The sequence below is a fragment of the Sander lucioperca genome, chromosome 6, assembly GCF_008315115.2.
Source record: "Sander lucioperca isolate FBNREF2018 chromosome 6, SLUC_FBN_1.2, whole genome shotgun sequence".
Taxonomy (NCBI): Eukaryota; Metazoa; Chordata; class Actinopteri; order Perciformes; family Percidae; genus Sander; species Sander lucioperca.
In genome coordinates this window covers 3,790,595-3,809,811 of record NC_050178.1, presented here as the reverse complement: position 1 = coordinate 3,809,811, position 19,217 = coordinate 3,790,595, and the positions used below count along the sequence as shown (strand labels likewise).

At 42.2% G+C, this 19,217-nt stretch overlaps 2 protein-coding genes across 3 annotated transcripts; one reads left to right on the top strand and one right to left on the bottom strand.

Annotated features, from left to right (window-relative positions):
* The first annotated feature begins 1,163 nt into the window (after positions 1-1,163).
* LOC116041619 (cytochrome b561 domain-containing protein 2) lies at positions 1,164-3,419 on the top strand. The gene is made up of 3 exons (XM_031287604.2): positions 1,164-1,595; positions 1,691-1,728; positions 2,076-3,419. Exons 1-3 carry the CDS (start codon positions 1,463-1,465, stop codon positions 2,577-2,579), a joined length of 675 nt encoding a protein of 224 aa, XP_031143464.1. The 5' UTR covers positions 1,164-1,462; the 3' UTR covers positions 2,580-3,419.
* Positions 3,420-18,816, bottom strand: rad54l2 (RAD54 like 2). 2 transcript variants are annotated; one of them, XM_031287472.2, is made up of 22 exons: positions 18,651-18,816; positions 16,774-16,975; positions 16,344-16,632; positions 16,118-16,254; positions 15,867-16,004; positions 15,525-15,757; positions 15,232-15,414; positions 14,974-15,107; positions 14,690-14,886; positions 14,057-14,399; positions 13,766-13,943; positions 13,403-13,633; positions 11,454-11,572; positions 10,874-10,992; positions 10,258-10,357; positions 9,969-10,174; positions 9,429-9,598; positions 8,773-8,969; positions 8,153-8,337; positions 7,896-7,985; positions 7,717-7,809; positions 3,420-7,066 (listed from the first exon to the last, which is right to left on the bottom strand). In XM_031287472.2, the coding sequence occupies exons 2-22, from the start codon at positions 16,922-16,924 to the stop codon at positions 6,054-6,056; spliced, it is 4,506 nt and encodes a 1,501-aa protein (XP_031143332.1). In that variant the 5' UTR covers positions 16,925-16,975; positions 18,651-18,816; the 3' UTR covers positions 3,420-6,053. The 2 variants fall into 2 exon arrangements, with proteins under 2 accessions (XP_031143332.1, XP_035857993.1); XM_036002100.1 differs by having other exon boundaries at positions 16,778-16,975; positions 18,651-18,805.
* Between the last annotated feature and the right edge of the window lie 401 nt (positions 18,817-19,217).

Genomic DNA, 19,217 nt, shown 5'->3' with positions numbered 1-19,217 from the left:
AATAGAGTAACAATTGAAGTGAGTGCCATATCAACTGGACTCACAATATGGGAGGACTTATTATACTAGGCTACTTATTATTACTTTAGTGCCACCATCTGGACAACACACGTGACTTTAGTTAATGAGCATGGGTTATAACAGGAATCCACATGGCAAGTCTGGCTCCTCTGGAAAAACTTAAAAATTAGCAAAGAAAGAAACACACAATGTACATAAACACAGTAAACTTTGTCAATCTATAATTAGACTTCATTTTTATATGCTTAAGCATGAAGAGACCATTTGGCACTGTGTTTGGTGGGCATAATATGTCTATAATATGTGTGTGTGTGTGTGTGTGTGTGTGTGTGTGTGTGTGTGTGTGAAAGACAGACAGAGAAAAACAAAGAGGGGGATGTCCTGAATGAGCATGTTGTTGTTTTCTTGCTCTGTATGCCCAGTGTGTGGAGGCCCTGCGGAGTCACAAGCAAATGAGAGAGTAATTGGAGCACCATAACCTATGAACAGCTGACTAGTGTCCACTATACTCCTGGATGTGGAATGGGTGATATAAGTCCGAGACATCCCATCCTTAGCCGTACGGATCAACCAACAACATGCACCCAAACTGAAATAATTTACCCTCACTAATAGGCTAGGCCTACTTGCATATCCGTGGTTGACTGCACGGTTTTGTGATTTTTCGAGTAGCAAAACTATTTAAATTATATCCCAACGAATGGGTAGGCAACAACTGTAAATGCAACTTTGCTCCAGGGCTGATGCAAACAGAAAAAAAGTGTGTTTTCCCTAAATGCATGTAGGTAATCATTTAAGTAGACATCCACGTCAGCCAGGAGCAGGTTCGTTAAATTAACCAGAATAAACAAAGATCATTTCCGGGCATTCAAATTTCAGAATAAAAGCGTGACCTAGTTTGGAAACTATATTTGTATTCAAAGAGATATGGACTCACTGCTACAACTATTCTCTACCTACAACAAATCTGAATAATATTCGTTGGGCTGATTGAGGGATGGTAAAATCACTATCTAGATGGTTTGGGGGTTCAATTAAAAAACTGGGGATAATATGACCATAAAAACACACATGCAGTGTGGTGGTATTTTGAGGTTTTTGTAGTTTGAGATGATGGATTGGCAAGACGATTTATTCTGAAAACAACTAACCGGAAGTTGTATTTATTTCTAGCTGACGGAGACCATGGATGAGAGGACGAGGAGATATATAAAGTTACCGCTATTTGACAGTTTCTACTCTGACTCGTCTGTTATTAAAGCCCCGTATTCTAGCTTTTAATCCACAAGACTTTAGCACGAAGAGGTAACGATTACTTTGTTACTTTCACCATCACTTCCGCTTCTCTTTGGCGGAAACTGCAAGTTCACTTTAGGTGACAAGCTGTGGTGTGGTTTCAGTCGCAAGTGAGCTGCCGGAGTCCGCTTAAATTATCTTTAACATGGTTTACAACAAAGAGACCGAAAGTGAGCCTCGTATCTATGGTGTTGCCAGAACAGCTTCCGCAGTGCTGACCCACTTTCTCTGCATCGTCTTCACTGTGTTCATCGCAGTTCTGTCTCGACCGGGTACCAGTGTGTGCTCTTATTCAATAATCTTTATGATGGTAGTAAGTTACTTGATAGCATACCATTTGTTAATTTGATTTTATCTGTTTGTTTTATTTTAGGTTGGTTTTCCTGGCATCCCTTCTTTATGACACTAGCTGTAAGTTAAATAATGAATATTTCCAGGTGTAAACACATTCATTACACAGAAATAAGTTCATTCAGACATTTAAATTCTCATTTTTAGGGCTGAAACATTCAGTTAATCAGTTGGTATATCAATAGAAACATATTTAGCAACTATTTTGTTATCTGTGAATTGTTAAGGCATTTATAAGAAAAATGCTAACAATTCACTAGTCCTAAGTTATAACTTCTCAAACGTGCAATTTGGATTTGTCAACTTGGGCTTTGGGAAATTGTATATTTTACAGACCAAAAGATGAATTGACAATGAAAATACTCGTGAGTAGCAGCCCCATTTAATTGTTTTTCCTTTCCCACTAGTTCTCCTTCTTCATGACAGAAGCCATACTTCTCTTCTCCCCGTATGGCTCCCCCATCAAAAGGTTTCCACACAAGACAAAAGGTCGTGTTCACTGGATCCTGCAGTGCCTCTGTGTGTCCTGTGCAGTCCTGGGTCTGACAGCCATCTCTTACAACAAACACCTGAATGGTAAACCCCACTTCACCTCGTGGCACGGTCTGCTGGGCCTGCTCACAGTGTGTGTGGTGGGGCTGCAGTCTTTGGCAGCTGTGCCTCTCATCTACCACTCTCTGGCCAAAGGCTGGTCCCTGGCCAAACTCAAACGGTACCATGCAGCGTCTGGACTTGTCACATACCTGCTGGCCAGTGCCAGCCTACTCCTCGGCCTGAGCTCTGCTTGGTTCACTGCATCTGTCGGGGAATACACCTGGTACCTGTCGGCACTCTGTTCTGCTCTCAATGCCCTCGTCATAATGAACCAAGTCAGCAGTGCGTACACAGCTAAAAAACGGTTGCAGTACTGACAGAAGACACAGTATTGACACTTTAACCTCACTCACTGAATACTTATGCCATGTTTGATTTGCCTCTGAAGGTCTTGTCATATCATTAAGCACCAGTGCCAAATGTGAATAATGTAACACTTTTCTTGCCTTTTTACATGGTATACACGGCACCATTCAGTACCCTAAGTTCATGTCTTCTGTATTTCTTTTCCAGGAATTTGGGTTGGCTTGACAATTACACACATATTCCACACATTGAGCTTTAAGTTGTGATCAAATACTTCCAAAATTAACAACATTCTTATCAGCCTCTGCTCTTCTAATTAACAAATGCTTGCATGCTAGCATGCTTAACTAAACTGGTGACCATGGTAAACAGTATACCTGCTAAAAATCAGTATGTAAGCATGCTAGCATTTGCATTTTACAAAGCATCACTGTGCAGCCTCATAGAGCTGCTAGCATGGCTGTAGACTCTTATGTTTTTGACTAAATGGCTTGAAATGTGATTTTAGTCTCAGAAATTCAATTAAGTAAGAAATAAAGTGGTGGAATATTCTCTGGCATTGCAAACCATGCAGTGTGAAGGTTTTGACAGATTTCAGACAATCATATTGAAAGATCAGATACAATTTGCAGAATACTAGTTAAATATAAAAAAAATTCATGACCTCAGTATTTCTAGAATCCTGCCATTGGTCCTAAATATACTATATGTTGAATTATTGTATCTCAGGTTGCTTATCATGCCTTTTGACTATTTATGCTGCCTTTGATTACTTTTGTAGCAACATGTTTGAATACAACTTAATAAATCATACTAAAGATATGTTGTAAATTAAAAGCATTTGTAAATGATTCACACTGCAATAGAAGAGTGTTTTATTGTTAAAATAACATTGATAACACAGTCATATTTTGCTTCGATCTAGGCTGCATGTACGAAATTCTTACTGGATCAGCCGTCAATGGGTCAAAGTGAACAAAAGGTTAAAAAATGTAATTGCAAAAAAAGAATGTATTTCCATCATAAATACATTTCAGACGCTTACATTAAAAGGGAAACAACTGCCAGGCCAGTGAACACCAATAAGAAGTTATAAAAAAAACATTTAAAAAAAAAATATTTGCATGAAACACAAAAATGCACATGACAACTGACAAGAAATGGCAGACAGGTTTTATAAACTTATGATTCACAAGATTCGAATGTAAAGTGTTTCCAACGGACTGAGAATAAAGACAATTCAGTTCACAAACAGATATTATCCTTTTTCAAAGAGCCAGCTCCACCTTCAAATCTGAAACCAACCAGCCCAAGTTCCCAAGACATGCTGAAGAAAACTGGAGACATCCTTGATGATAGAAACATAGCATCCAGAACAACAGGGAAAGAGCCAGTAAGTAACAAAAAGTGAACAGTACTCTTGACTGTGGGAGCAAAAGATCCTCAGAAGAAAACAAACCTACCAAAAAAATTGTCTCAGGTTATCCAGTGTTACAGTCTACATACCTTGAGGTGTCCTCACAACACAGGAACACAAGGCTACAGAGAACAGCAAAGGCCTAAACTCCCTAAAGCACCGCAGACCTACACCGACTGACACTACTGACAGAAGCTACTTACACCGCACAGCTTTTGAAGACGCACCTCTGTGAAAAGCTACCACATGTTGGCACTGTCAGTTTGGTAAGGCCACCACCGGTCCACAGTCATGTTCGATATCTGTTTTGATGGTTGGTGGCTTCGTTGACTTAAGGTTTTTAACACTCAGGCCGCGTGAATGCAATGTTTTCTACAGTTTCGGTAATATTTGTTCTCAGCGAGGTTCTAAAAATAATCCATTAGAAAATTAAGAGTCAAAACTACATGTAGGGTGTAGGCTGACTGATGGTGGGGGACACTTCAGTAAAAACTGCAACAAAAGAGGTGGATGATTTAGCAACGTTTGTGCTCCTTTTAGCTTTCAGACTTGGTGCTTTTAATCACAATGCTGAATCAGCCCAATGCTTGTGTTTTGAGTTTGACACTGACTGTCTAAATGCTCAGTAGTTCCAACAGATTTGCAAAAGGGATGTACTAAGATAAATGCTAAGACTCAAGACCCCTTTGTGTTATTTAAGGCTAAAAATGAAAGAACACAGTCCGAATCCATGTCCCTGCCCCTGTTTTATCAAAGGCTAACAATAAAGTACATTCATTTTAGTTTTATGGAGGGGGGAAGGGGGGGGGGGGGGGTAAATTATAAAGTTGAACATACATTTGTTTCCCCAGCATCAATGCAAAAGCGTGTTTATCATCATGATAGTCACTGTAATAATAAACCATCTTTCTACAACCAAAATCTACACACTGCACAGTATTGACTTGCAATATAAACAATGATAATGACTGCTATTTACAAAGTATCAACATGTTCAGTTATAGTATCACACATAATATCCATTCAACAGGGGATGCTACAATGTCTATCAAATTGCTAAAGACTAAAATATGCTCTGAAAGCCTAAGATTCTGTTATTCAAGGTAAGCCTCGAAGGATTTTCTCTAAATATATTGTCAGGTGGATTTTAACAACGTTCTGTAGTCGCTGTGAGTTATTTACTATGTAACTTACCAGTATTGTTTACTAGAAACAGTACTGAAATAAAATGAGTATATTTGTATTCAGCAGGTGAGTACTGCGGAAACGTCAAATTTTGGTTTGCACCAGACTGTTTCACAGCAATATATCATGAGACAATCCAACATGAAGCAGTTTTTACTCACATTATTCCATCTGCATTCAGGGAGAACAAAAAACTAACAGCACGGTGAGGCCTTGTTTTAAAGTGTAGCAGGAGATGCTGTGGTTAAAAAGCCCCCAAAAATGTCAGCTGGTCCCCGAACAACAATGGTCTGTTCCCACTAATCTGATGCTCCAGCTGAACAAATAGAAGATATTCAGCATAACGATTTGTTACTCTGACTGTGTACAGTCATTAAGGTAATAGTTGATTCTCTCAGTTGCAGGTGAGAGTCTGTGTGTGTGTGTGTGTGTGTGTGTGTGTGTGTGTGTGTGTTTGTGTTGTTTCAATGAGAACATTAGGAATGGGAATGCAGTTAATTTCACTGGTAAATATGTGAATGATATAAACCGTTTTAATGGCTAGTCTAACAGCAAGGCCGAAACACATTTAACTTATCACAATCTTTTCCAACTTCACAGTATGTGTTCAGGATTAAAATTGATTTAAAAAAAAACTTTATTAAATTAGATGACCAGTCACTTCATCATTGTAGAATTTCCCTTTTTTCTCTTGAACTCCCATGCATTCTGATGCGCTCACACAATCAGAATATAACAATGCATCTGGCCTTCAATTATCCGTTCATAGGTTAGGGTAGATAACTGTAACAGAATCAATTTTGTTGATTTAGTAAATGTGTAATCATTCCCGTCCCTAATGTAAATTATGTGTGAAACTGCCTCTCCGGGACTTCTTGAGTCTCTACTGTCCCGTCACCTCTATTACATCATCATCAGAACTACTGCCACCGTTCTCCGTACTCTGATGTATGTCCGGCTGGGTCAGAGCTGCCCCCAACAGGCTGGAAGTGGGGTTGTTGAAATGGGAGAGGAAACTGGATGCAGTAGAGCTGGAGTTAGGCGTGGGGAATCCCCCTGACCCAGAGAGGAGAGAGGTGGGGAACATCCTCGGCTCAGAGAGCAGCGACGGACTGTAGTTGAGAGGGAAGCCTGACGAAAGCAGGCCAGCCATGTTGGGATTCATCAAGTACGAAGGCAGGGAACCTGACGCCAGGGAGGAAGAAGTTGCTGCCAAGGGTGTAGATGACATGGGGATGGTGGTGGAAGCAGAGGAGAAAACAGTGGACAGAGAGGACGAGGAGGGGGTGGGAAGGTGTCCTGTGGCAGAGTGTCTCAGTAGGTCCGAGCCTGCAGAGGGGAACATGGTCTGTAGGTCAGCCAGTGTTTGTCCTGGTGTCTGAAGGAATGACGATCCACCACTACCATCCATCAGAAGTGGATGACTTATGTGACCTAGATTCCCCAGTAGGGAGGTAGTGTTCAGACCCACAGGGGGAAAACTGAGCCCACTGGAGCCCATTGACAGTCCAGGGAAACGTGTTGCAGCAGAAGTGCGTTTTCCTCCTATTTGTGTGTTGCCATGGCTTTCAGTACTCCTGCGCTTGCTGCCTCGCATCTCTAAAGCTGAGCTCAAGAGGTCTTCACCGAGTTGCCTACTGAGGTCAGCAGTCTGATTGTTTTGTGAACTGCCTTCATCCCCTTCTGGTACAGCCACCATTTCTGATGGTGACGGCAATTCATTCCCCATGCCCGCGGTGACATCACTTGTGGATGCAGCGTAGCGGCTGAACTCTCTGAGAATCTCAGAGTTTAAGGGAGAGGAGGGCCGCTGCTCCCCGTTGGGGGAGCCCTGCTGTTGATCCACAGGCGATGAACAGCCATTACTGAGTGGGTGGATCAGGGAACCCTGGGTGTCTGTGGAGGAGAGAGAAATGCAAGATAAGTAGAAAGCAACACACACACACACACACACACACACACACACACACACACACACACACACACACACACACACACACACACACACACACACACACACACACACACACACACACACACACACACACACACACACCTTGCTTTGTCTCCTTTGTGGTGGCGGGAACTAAATTCCCCGAAAAATACATTTCCTAAGAAGCTCTCTCTCTCTCTCTCTGTGTGTGTGTGTGTGTGTGTGTGTGTGTGTAGGAATTTTTCTTTTTTCTACCTCCAACTTGATCATGTCTTTCATCAGACCCCCACACCTCCTAAAAGGCCCACATCTTTAAAACTCTACATTTCCAGTTTGTAAGGCAGGCTTTCCGTTATAGTCTCAACCAAAACTGAGATGACCCTTATGACATCATCCAAGTTATTTTTTCAGACTTCTGAAAGTTTCCTGCAGAGCCACGGAAGACAGTATACAACTGTTGTCACGGATTGTACTGTACGGATAGTACTTCTCATGAAAAGTAAGATGAACTTCATGTGTAAAAGAACACTGCCCAACGTCGTATGAGTTGTTTGGATGGCTGTAATGCAAAACTATGCAGCAGGAACCAAGAATAACAAAGATGTGTTTGTACCTCTTGCAGCAGCAGAGCCCCCGACTGCTGGCCTACTGATCTTTCCAGAACGAATAGCAAAAATCCTTCCATCATTTGTCCTAATGTAGGTACCTGTGGTGGAGAAAACATCAAGTGATAGAGGCAGTGACATACAATGCTTTGTAGGCAGAGAGCAATTATTGCATTGTTGCAACTACCTTTCGATCCTCTGATAACATGGATGCTCTCCCCTGCACTAATTCGAGCTTGAACATCTGTTGTGCTGTTGGCTCCTGGGATTACAATATCTGTAGATCCGGACAAAATGGCAGATGTCATTGTCTGCTCATTACATTACAAAGACATAATTAATTTTTCTTCTCTTTAAAGATTAATTGGTCAATTCAAAATGTAACATTTCGGAGTCGGTGTGGTACTTTCAATGATTTAAGCATTCACAAATATTACACATTACCGGTTGTGGTGACGATCCTCTGTACATAAACTCCAGCTTTCTGCAGGAAGTTGACAGGCAGGCTGCCGGCAGAGCTGGAGCCAGCCATGCCCATGCCGACCTGGCGAGGCATCATGGGGATCGGAGTTGACTGGATGGGCCTGACACTTGCCACAGGCTTGTCATCTGGTCGTGCCATGGGACGCCTGGAAATTTGAGGGCTGAACTCATGAGATGATCACACACATACACACATAACAGGCTTGTCTAGTATGATGGGAAATGTATTTAAAAAAGAAGAGAAATTCATGTAGAGCTACGTCAAACAAACCAGTTTTATTTTTGGACCTGTGCTTTTTCCAGTAAGCAAGGTAGACCGTCATTTTCAGATTCTAAGGGGATTTTGTTTTTGTGGATGCAACTGCACATTTTGGTGGAGGAAAGTGTAAATTGTAGCGCATTGCATCACAGAACATCAGGAAAACACTGCTGATTAGTTTGTGGTTCTAGCTGTTGAGCTGAGCTACTCAGGAAAAGGGCTAACAGTCAAACAAACCATTAGCGTCTGTTCGCCACCACGCAAACAATTAAATGAGATAGCCAAAGGGAATGCAAGCGCAAACATGCAGTCTGAAACCCACCAGCCGCGTTGGTTAAATGCTGGTATGTTTGTGAGCGCCTGATCACTGGTTGGGTAATAGGGGGCATATGATGGGCGAGAGTAGGGCACAGAGGCTCGTTTCTCATCCTCATAGCTCTTCTTGGCAGCTCTCTTCTCTGCTTTGGTCAGTTTCGACTCCTTCCGGTCCACCAGCAGAGACTCGTGATGAAAAGGTTGCTAAGGAGCCAAATGGAAAGAGGGACATTTAATTACAGATCAACCATCAGATCGAACATGCAAGAGGCAGGTTGATCTTATTTATTTCCCCACAGACAGACTTCAGCCCTTTTCAGATAGGATTTTAGTTCTACTAGGTAAGCTGGGGAAATGTAATGGTTACTAGAATTTCTGTGTGTACTCATTCTTGTGTTTCTTTCGGTAAGTACTGAGGCATTCAGAAGTTTGCGTTTCTGCAGCCCAAGACCACTGGCCAATCTGGACATAAAGTGAACAAATACTAAAAACACACCAGAGCATCAAAACAGTCTCAGTAGTACTCACCAGAAGGCCCTTACTTGTGCCACTGTTAGGGTTAAGTTTTCAAATGGGCTAAATTCAAAAATTCACACCAAGAAAACTGCCTTATTTGCGTCTAGTCTAGGCTTGTTTCAAGTAACGCCTATCATGCAACTGTACCTTGGTGATGAGGTGTGGATAAAGCTGACAAGCTGTATACATCACTATTTCAAAATCCCCCCGGGATTCCAGAGAGATTTTATCAGGTTCCTCTTCCACAAAATGCAGCAGCGACTCCACTTCCTTACGAGTGAAGTTCAGCACTGGGTTCAGGTCATCAACCACACGGTCTTTAAACAAACACACAGGCACAACATCGTAAGACTGGATATTATTCAGGTAGATGTTAATTACTGCCCACATTAGATCCGGTTAGGTATGTGCTAATAGTACTTGGATAAGGTTTTAATAACAGTCCCCTGACACAATAGTATCAACATTTATTCAAGAATTACTAGTGAAACCAAGAATTAAAGTAAAGTACCAACTTTAACTGATATTAACTGCACTTTACCATGTAACTAGTAATAGCTGGAACTTGCTCTGCTTTATGAGACAGACCCCTCTAGTACTGATTGGATAATAAAAAAAGGGATTGTGCAAATGCAATAAAAATGCAATGTCTAACAAACACAAGGTTCACATGTACTAATCCCTTACCAGACATGCCCTGTTTGGAGACTTGTCTGTCATAGATCTTCTTCTCCAAGGTGAAATCACAGACAAGGCGGTAAATGTAGCATGGTTTCCTCTGACCATAGCGGTACACCCTACACACCGCCTGAGCATCATGACATGGGTTCCAGGAGGCATCAAACACAACGACACGGTTGGCCCCAATCAGATTTACCCCCAAGCAGCCCGCTCTGAAAGGAACACAGCAAATTATTCTGCCAGTGTTCCCAGGAAGTGTGACAATTATTAGAAAACAGAGAGCAGAGACACCTACCTTGTTGAAAGGAGAAAGACCCACGTTGTGCTGTTTTCTGGGTCATTAAACTGATTTATAAGTCGCTCTCTTTCTGAGGCAGAAGTACTCCCATCCAGTCCTGTAGAGAGACACACATCATCTCTCAACACTGAAGCATTGAAGCACCTGAACGCACTTTACCTCACAGTGTATCATGGTAATATGTTTCATTGAATACTTAAGACAAGATAAAGCTGGGATATTTTTAATCATGGATATTTCTATCAGTTCTTCTTGAAAAAGTATTTTTTCATCTTGGCAGAGCAGTAAAAAAACTGGAAGAATCTATAACTATCCATGGGGGATATATGTACATTATATATGTAAAAAAACAATTGCAAATAGATTGCTGTTCAACTTGTTTCAAGATAAGACAAGATAAGATATACTTTATTAATCCCCCAAATTCTGTGCTACAGCAAGAGCAAGAGCACAGTGTAAAGACAAATGATCAAATTGAAGAACTTGAGAAATTGCAGCCAGTGATACGGAAACAATAATCACAACTTTGAGGCTTCAGTGGTGGTGACCAGACTTTCTGCAGAGCTGCTGGGTTGGAAGAGAGAGAAGAGCGAGCACAGATTGGATGACTCACTGTAGTAATTGAGGTTGCGAACCCAGTTTTGGCTCTGGGCGTCAGAGGAGGCGATGCCTTTCGGCATGGCTCTCTTCGATAAGAAGTCCTCAATGACCGTGAGGGTGGACAAACTTTGACTAGTGGGTACAGAGCAGAAACAGATAATGAGGGGTAAGAAAAGTAAGTGCACTATGGTATGAAATAATTCAACGTTATCGTGAAATACAACTTTTGTGGGGACTGGTATACTCAAAGTTAAGACTTAAAATTAATCCGTCAAAATGTTTTTTTTAATAGTCACAGACAGTACACTGCTGTACGCACATGAATGGCTACAAGCAACAATGAATTTTGTTTCTTTAAAAGGTCATCATTTTGGTTAAATGTGAAATTCCTGCTTACAAGAGGAACTTGAAAGGGAAGCAGAAAACCCTCATAAGATGTAGTACGATTATAATGTTAATTTCCTACAGTTTGTAAAAAGCTCTGAAAGCTCCAAATAAATCAAAGTAATTAGCAGAAATGCAAAGTCTGTCTACCTCTTTTCTAATCCGCTTACCGGTGGATTTGTGTTTAATGCAATGTAAGTTGGACTTACCTAAAGACCAAAATCTTGTCTCTTCTTCCTACACTGTCATCAATCAAATGAAAGAGCAGAATCATCTTGGCAGAGTTCTCCAGAACTCCTGTGCTGTAGTTTGACATTATGCCCTTTGCCTGAAACATAGAATGTGGAATAAAAAAAACTGTTGAATTAAAAGGCAGCGCGACTTCAGGCCTGGAGGAACGAATCAACAAACCCCTATACAGACATGACAACAAAGATTAAGGGGAGTATTTTAACGATCTAAGCGCACGGCGTGAAGCGACTGGCGCAGGTGGGTTTAGGGTGTGTACAAATCCCCTTTTGCTAGTTTAACGGCAGAAAAAAGGGTCTGTGCGCCAGGCGCATGGCTCAAGAGGGTTGTACTTAGTGTCTATAGGCTGATTTATAGTTCTGCGTAAAAACTAAGCCGTTGCTAAGTACGTAGGTACATCAAGACACAAGCCTACGCCAGACCCTATGCCCTAGCCTGACGTGCACCTCTCGAAAAATTTAACTACACGTCGCAGCGACGCACGTGACTTGGTAGCGTTGCATTTCCCCCGACTCATTTCCTGGTTCTCCTTCTCCATAAACAACATGAAATCAAGGAGAGGGTTAACTTTTCCTGCTAAAGATTTCCCACCGTGGTCAGAAAATGACTCGAGTCGCTACTCGCTCCGAAGCTAATAGCCGTCACTCTCTCACTGATCCCTCGCTCTACCACGCACTCCCCACACAATGCCGGCTCGACGCATACACCAGTGCACAAGTATAAACATCAGGCCACTTACGTAGGCTACGACGAAAGCTCTGCATGGAGCCTCCGCAGAACCAGTGTCATCTCCCATTCCCTTTAAAAGCCAGGCGAGTTTGTACCTTGGCGCATTGCTATTATGATGGCGGATTTGCTAAGCAGGAAGGAGAGATTTTCAGGAGAAGAAACTGATCTGCTTGTGCGTGAAGTGAAAGCGCCCGAGCAGATCATATCATAATACGATTTCACATTGTAATATTTTTATTTTTAATCGTTTGCATGTTTGTGTGCTGCTGCGCGTCCCTGTGTGTGTAACAAGTATAGTGTGCGCGCGCTGTGCACAAGTTTAGGGCACATTTTACTAATGCGCTGTTAAAATAACAATGAAATGCTGCACTACTGACTTTAGACCAGGTTTTTGTTGGTCAATGGCGCGATTATTTTCCGCTGCCTCAAGCAGGGTTCATACGCATTTTAACCAATACTTTTCGGCAAATTTCCATGACTATGTATTCCTGAAAATGTCAGTCTACATTATACAATAAGAATAAAAATCTGTGTTAAAGTTTACCCTCGGAGGTTTAACAATGAAATGAATGACAATTTATGTGGTTCATAGTGGGATTCATAATATCGCGCCCCGAATAGAACGGTGAGGTTAGGACGACGTGAAATACATTTATTGATCACATATTATTATGCTGTGTTAAAAAAAAAAAAATTCTGGGTCTTTTTATGTTTCCAAAAACTTTCCAGGCCTGGAATTTGCATTTTTTAAATTCCATAACTTTTCCAGGTTTTTTTCAAAACGTATGAACCCTGTCAAGATAGCAATACGCAAAGAATGCACCTGAACACACCGCCCTGTAAGACCAGCACGCCCATGGGCACACGGATGGGCGCAGGTGCATTCACTATTTAAACGGCATGAACGCTGGACGGGAAATTGACAACTGCGTCGGTCTTAAACTAGCAAAGACACTTGCGTCAGGCTTTGTGCTGCGCTGCACTGCGCCGGGTGCAAGATAGGACCCTACATGTTGGTATTGTGGACATATCAGCACAAAACAAAGAAGTATATTTCAATATTTAAAACTTTACTCATTTGGTGCTTGAGGTCTGAAACAAAACAAGTGGACTATTTTAGCTGTATTTGTTATGTAGAGTATATAAACAGCTTTACAGTATATGGGCTGTCATGACATACCCATTCATATGTGATGACTTGATTGGCTCTTTCCTGAGAGTGATTGAGTGGTGGCAGGGTGTTGTTGCCTTTGCTGTTGCTCGAGTCGGCCACTTTGGCTTTGAGGCCAGAACCTGGTGCAGGGCAGCGGGAGTTACTAGTTGAAGTGATGTCATCGAGGTCCAGGTCCTGCTCGTTTGCCTGATTCTCCTTCTGCAGGGCTTCATAGAGGACATCTGGGTGATTCCAGATCTGGAGGGATCCAGGAAAAAAAGAAAAAAGGAGGCTTACCTGATCAAGAATTAACCTGATCCCTCAGTAATGCGTCTCTGGAAAACAGAAGAAAAAGAGGTTTCTACCTAACAGCAAGAAAAACAGTCTCACCTTGCAGCAGACACAGAAGGCTTTGAGTGGGTTTAGACCCAGCCAGCCACTGTTCCCTGCTTCTCGAAAGCGTTTCATGAACTCGGTATACAGCGCCCTCTGAATGGGAGAGAGTCGCACCAAGATCACATGCTCCTCCTTGGAGGGGAGCTGGTCTCGCAGCACATCATGACCTCGTCTGTAACCCCGAAAAGCACCACAGAGAACATTGACAGGTTAGCATCATCCAGGCTACTATGCTTTTTCTTCATGATGTCAAATTTCTAAATCCAGCACTAACAGAAAGTTTACCTCTGGACAAACCCCTCCAGCAGGCTGTGCAGCACATGGCTGCGGTAGCGCATCAAGCGGACATCTTGAGGTGTGCTGTCCACGCACTGCCCGTTCAGAATGGGCCGCTCAAACATGTTGCTGAACTCCTGACGTGTGCCTAAAAAGTCAGGCCTCACAAAGTCCACCATGCACCAGTATTCAATCAGGTTGTTCTGCAACGGGTAACCGGTCAGGACTACTCTACGCCGGGAGCGGATGTTCTTCAGAGCCTGTGATGTGCTGGCATGGTAGTTTTTAATACGATGACCCTCGTCACATATCACCACATCTGGGCCAGGCCGCGCTATGGCCCTTTCAATACCTGAAAAGAGAAAGTAATTTACATTTAATGTAAATTAAATAATTAATTTTTTTAAAGATTTTTTTTTGTGTGGCATTTTTAGGCCTTTATTTAGGACACGAAAGGGGAGAGAGAGGGGGAATGACATGAAGCAATTCCAACCTGCGGCCACTGTGTCAAGGACTGAGCCTCTGTATATAGGCGCGCGCTCTACCAGGCGAGCTACCCAGGCGCCTCATTTGAGTTTTTAAATGGCACACAGACAACTTAGTTTAGGCCACAGCTCCTTTAAACTGATGACTTTTGCTGACCTTTCATGAGTTCCTGCTGTCTATCTTCTTCGTCCAGGTCAATGATGATTGGTCCTGCGGGCTTCTTTGATTTCCTCTTCTTGCCCATCACAAAGCTTTTCTTCATGGACAGCAGGCGGTACATCTCATAACCCATCAGCAACACCCCTCCATCTCTGGACCAGTGCTCCACAACTTTGGCCCTGGCCAGCGTCGTCCTGCAGGTCACACAGTCAACGTGATTAACAGCTCAAATGTTTGACAATGAATGCTTAACCTGGCACACAACATGGCATGTTACATACTTGTGCTCATCGTTGAGAATGTGAACTTTGAATGTGCGGCCGGTAACGAATGCAGGGTCAGTGTCAGGGGAAAGGGATTCTTGTGGTGGGAGCCAGAGGTTAAACTCTGTCAGCCAGTTCTGAAGTGTGTTCACCTTTTCACAAAGGAAACAAAGATTTTGGAGGTTAATTTAATCAAAATAAGATAGTAACTTCAGGGAACATGAATGTGTACTCTACATCATTTCTTTTAACATAATATACACTTTGATTACTCACAGGAACAATGGCCAGCACAGTGTGAGCCTCAGTATTCTTCAGTAGGATGTCAGTGAAGGAAATGACCTGCAGTGTCTTGCCCAACCCCATGCTGTGAGCGAGGATGCAGCCAAAGCCACTGCTGGTCTTATACCGCTCCAGAGACTCAATGAGGTTATCATAGAGGAACCGGATTCCCCCGATCTTAGAAATGAGGAGACAAATGTTTGCGAGAAAACAAGCTGGACTGTGGGTTTCTGCTACTGAGCATTTATGTTTTGAGAGTTCGAGAGAGAGGGAGATGGTGGGCATACCTGGTGAGGTTTGACGGCCTTGGCCAGCTGTGGAGCGAGGTAAATGTCTTTCTCCTCTGCAGGGTGACCGATATTAACCAGCACTCGACCCTGGGCATCAGGCAGATTCATGGCGTCGTTGATGTGTGCCCCGCTGCTCTCCTCTGAGGCGGCGGTGCCATCAGCATCCTCTTCGGCAGACTCGCTGCTTATCTGCAGGGCGTCCTCGTCCCCAGAACTAAGCTCAATTATATCTGCATCATCATGGGAGAAATGAACACTGTGTGAGAGCTTGCCAATTTATACATAGTCTGGAATATCTCAGGGGGAGGGCATCATAGTTAGAAGTATCATATATCTTACCATCTCTAATGGCAAGTGAAGGCAGCTTGGGGTCCACCTTTTCATCTTCATCCCCACTGCTGTCCAGACAGATCACATCCTGCTTGCTCAGGAGAGCAGGGACCAAGTGAGATACTTCTAAAATTGAAGCAGTGTCGACTTTTGGAGAGATGGGATGGTATTGGAAAATAAGATAGAAAGTACACAAAAGAAATGTCAAACTTTAAGTATGACTGGAAGGTGCAGCTTCACTGATAGAGGCGGACAGTCACCTAGCTGAGAGTCTGGGACAGTCGAGGCTGGTGTAGGGAACTCCTTCCTCTGCTGCTCCAGACGCTTCCGCCTGTCCATCTCCTCCTGTTGAGCAGCTTTGGTCCCCGCCTCCAGCTGATCCTCTTTCAGCAGCTTTCTGTTAGCATAAGGAAAAAGTTCAGTTTACATAAGACCGGAAAATATATTACGTAATACACCAGAGGAGCAATATCAAGATAAATGTACCTGATATTCTTCCTCATGTGTGCAGGCTTAGATGGCTGGGAGCCTTTTGAAGACTTGGAAGATTTGGTTAATTTAGAGGCTTTATGTTTCTTTGTTTTGCTGGAAGGTGGCTTGCTCTGGCTTGAGTTTTCCGGGCTGATTGGAGGCTGAGAGCGAGAAGGGGGTCTGGAGGACGGGCAGGACGCGGGCTCAGACGGAGGCTCAGAGGACGGCTCTCCAGAGGTAGCTGAGGTGGAGTCCCTGCCATCCCGAGCGGTTTCTGTCCTGCCCTGGGCACTCACAGGTCGTCCTTGAGAGAGAGAATAGACAGTATTTCAGCTGATGTGTTCAAAGACTAGTTAACAAGCACAAATTTATTTTCTTTCTTTAGCATTGTCTGTGAATGCATCAGAGTAATAAGAGGCACAAGAGAAGTTCATTTGTCACTCACCAACACTATCATCTTCTTCATCGTCTCCATCATTTTCATCCTCATCTTCCTCCATGTCCTCATTGTCCTCCTCTTCCTCGTTTTCCGAATACTCCTCTTCACTGTTAAGGCTGGGCTCCAGGTCACTTTCTGAAATTGCCTCTTCAGACATGGCGTCTTACAAGGCTCTCAAACTATTACCTACACACCTTCATCAGGAGCTCTAAAATAATAAAAGACATCACATTTTAACATTACAAAAGTAAACATAGTTATCTGACAATGACATTTTACGACCAAAATATTAAGTACTTTTAATTGATGAAATAGTTGCACTGTTAATCAGCTATGTCTGTCCATCTATTAACTGATTAATCTGCCTCTGAATAATCTATTCTATAATCTATTCTTGGAAGGTCAATCCTGGAAATAAGATGGTGTAGCTAAATATGTACAAATAATATTAAAAAACAAATAACCAAATCCCTGCACAAATGATTAACAGTGATTCCTCATTGTTTCCTCCTTTAAGTCCAGAGTAAGGGTCACGCCCCCAAATACCTCCAACTTGATCATGTCTTTCATCAGACCCCCACACCTCCTAAAAGGCCCACATCTTTAAAACTCTACATCTCCAGTTTGTAAGGCAGACTTTCCATTATAGTCTCAACCAAAACTAAGATGACCCTTATGACATCATCCAAGTTATTTTCTCTATTCTGAAAGTTTCCTGCAGAGCCACAGAAGACAGTATACAGGTAGTTCACTATTCTTAACAGACTTCAAAACAAGAACATGAATCCAGTCTGCTGATAAAACATGCAAGTGTTTCAGAATCTGACTGGGACCGGAAACACTGAATCCTTTAAAATATTCCTGAGATGATGGAAGGCTACCTGGGTGATGCTGCTAATATATAAATAAAAATAATGGACAACATCAACAACAACTTAGTGTTTTTAACTCAATTTATGCTCTTGAGGGATTGGGACTCCAAATATGGACAGACCTGATGCCCATGAGTCCTTGTTAATTTTTGCCAGAATAAACAGAAAAGCAAATACTGGTAATACTGCCAACATCATAGATGGAAAATCCATTTATAGGTTTAAAATAATTTGGTGAGATGACAGCTGCAAACCTTATGTCTGACAGCAAAAATACTTTAAAAAGTTGGGTGTACATATTATATGGAAGTTAGTCCTTTTTGTGGTCTATCCAAAACAGCCTATTATTCTAAGGTTCCTAAAGTCCTCATACAGTATGTTTACATTAGTATATCAAACATTTAATGTCAGGCATCTGAGTATTTATTTATCTGGGAGGTCATACATAGTTCAAGATTCAAAAGACTGCAAATGTTTCAATTAGATGTGACGTGACACATGATTTCATCCAAAGGTTTTTGAATCGAGGGTGGAGGCAGCTAGCAAAGTAACGTTAGCACGAAGCTACCTATGCATCTTATCTATTATCATGTTGTTATTGTTGTTAATTAACATTAACATCAAACAGCGGTGGTTAGTTGGCTTAATGGGCTACCTACCTGAATGCATATAAATACTATTGTTTCTCAGACTGAGTCAGCAGACCAATATGCCAATTACACAACAATAAACGCAAATGCAAACGCTAAAACCCACGTAATTGTTGAACTGTTCATTGTCCATTCGTGGCAGCAAAACAGGGTAGCTGGATGAAACTTTGGCTGGAAGAAAAACAGCTTTTCGTGCCGAATCGACTGTTTTTTCGGCTGTCGCAGCAAGATAACAATCGTATATTGTTCAGGTGTAACGTTGACGTAGCTAATGCTAGTCTGAATTACAAACAGGCTAACAGTGTCGGTAAGGTAAGACGCGCCAGTTGAACTCAAACATCGGGTCGTTGTTGGATCTTACCGTGTATGCGGCTTCGCTGTACTCTTCAAGAAACCTCGCTATGCATACAACGACCAATAAATTAATTCGCAGAGAACTGTGTAGATGAACGGATAAACGTTGCTAATTTCTATTTTTTTCCAGTGTTACCATAAACACCGTCCCGTAGAGGTAGCTCCAACTAAAGTTCCGGTGTTAAAAAAACGGGTTAACTCTTAATGTTCGCAACACTTCATGTCCGAATTACTAGGCCTTTAAACGTAAAAACTGGAACATTTTAAATATTATATATACACATTACATGACTAGTACTGTTTGTGTGTTCGGCTGGCATTAAATATGCCCTAATTTGACTATTTCTTATGGCACGTTCAGAAAGTACTGTGGAGCAGTTTGGGAGAAAAGTCGTGATTTTATGGCCACACATACGAAACATATAATACTTACTTTATTTTGTATATCACCCTCACTATTATTTAGAATTGTATGTGTATTGTTTTACATACACTTTAGCATCATTTAATAAAAAGCACACATAATAAACAAAACTACTGATTTCATTTTGACTACAGGAAGTTGCAGCGAGGA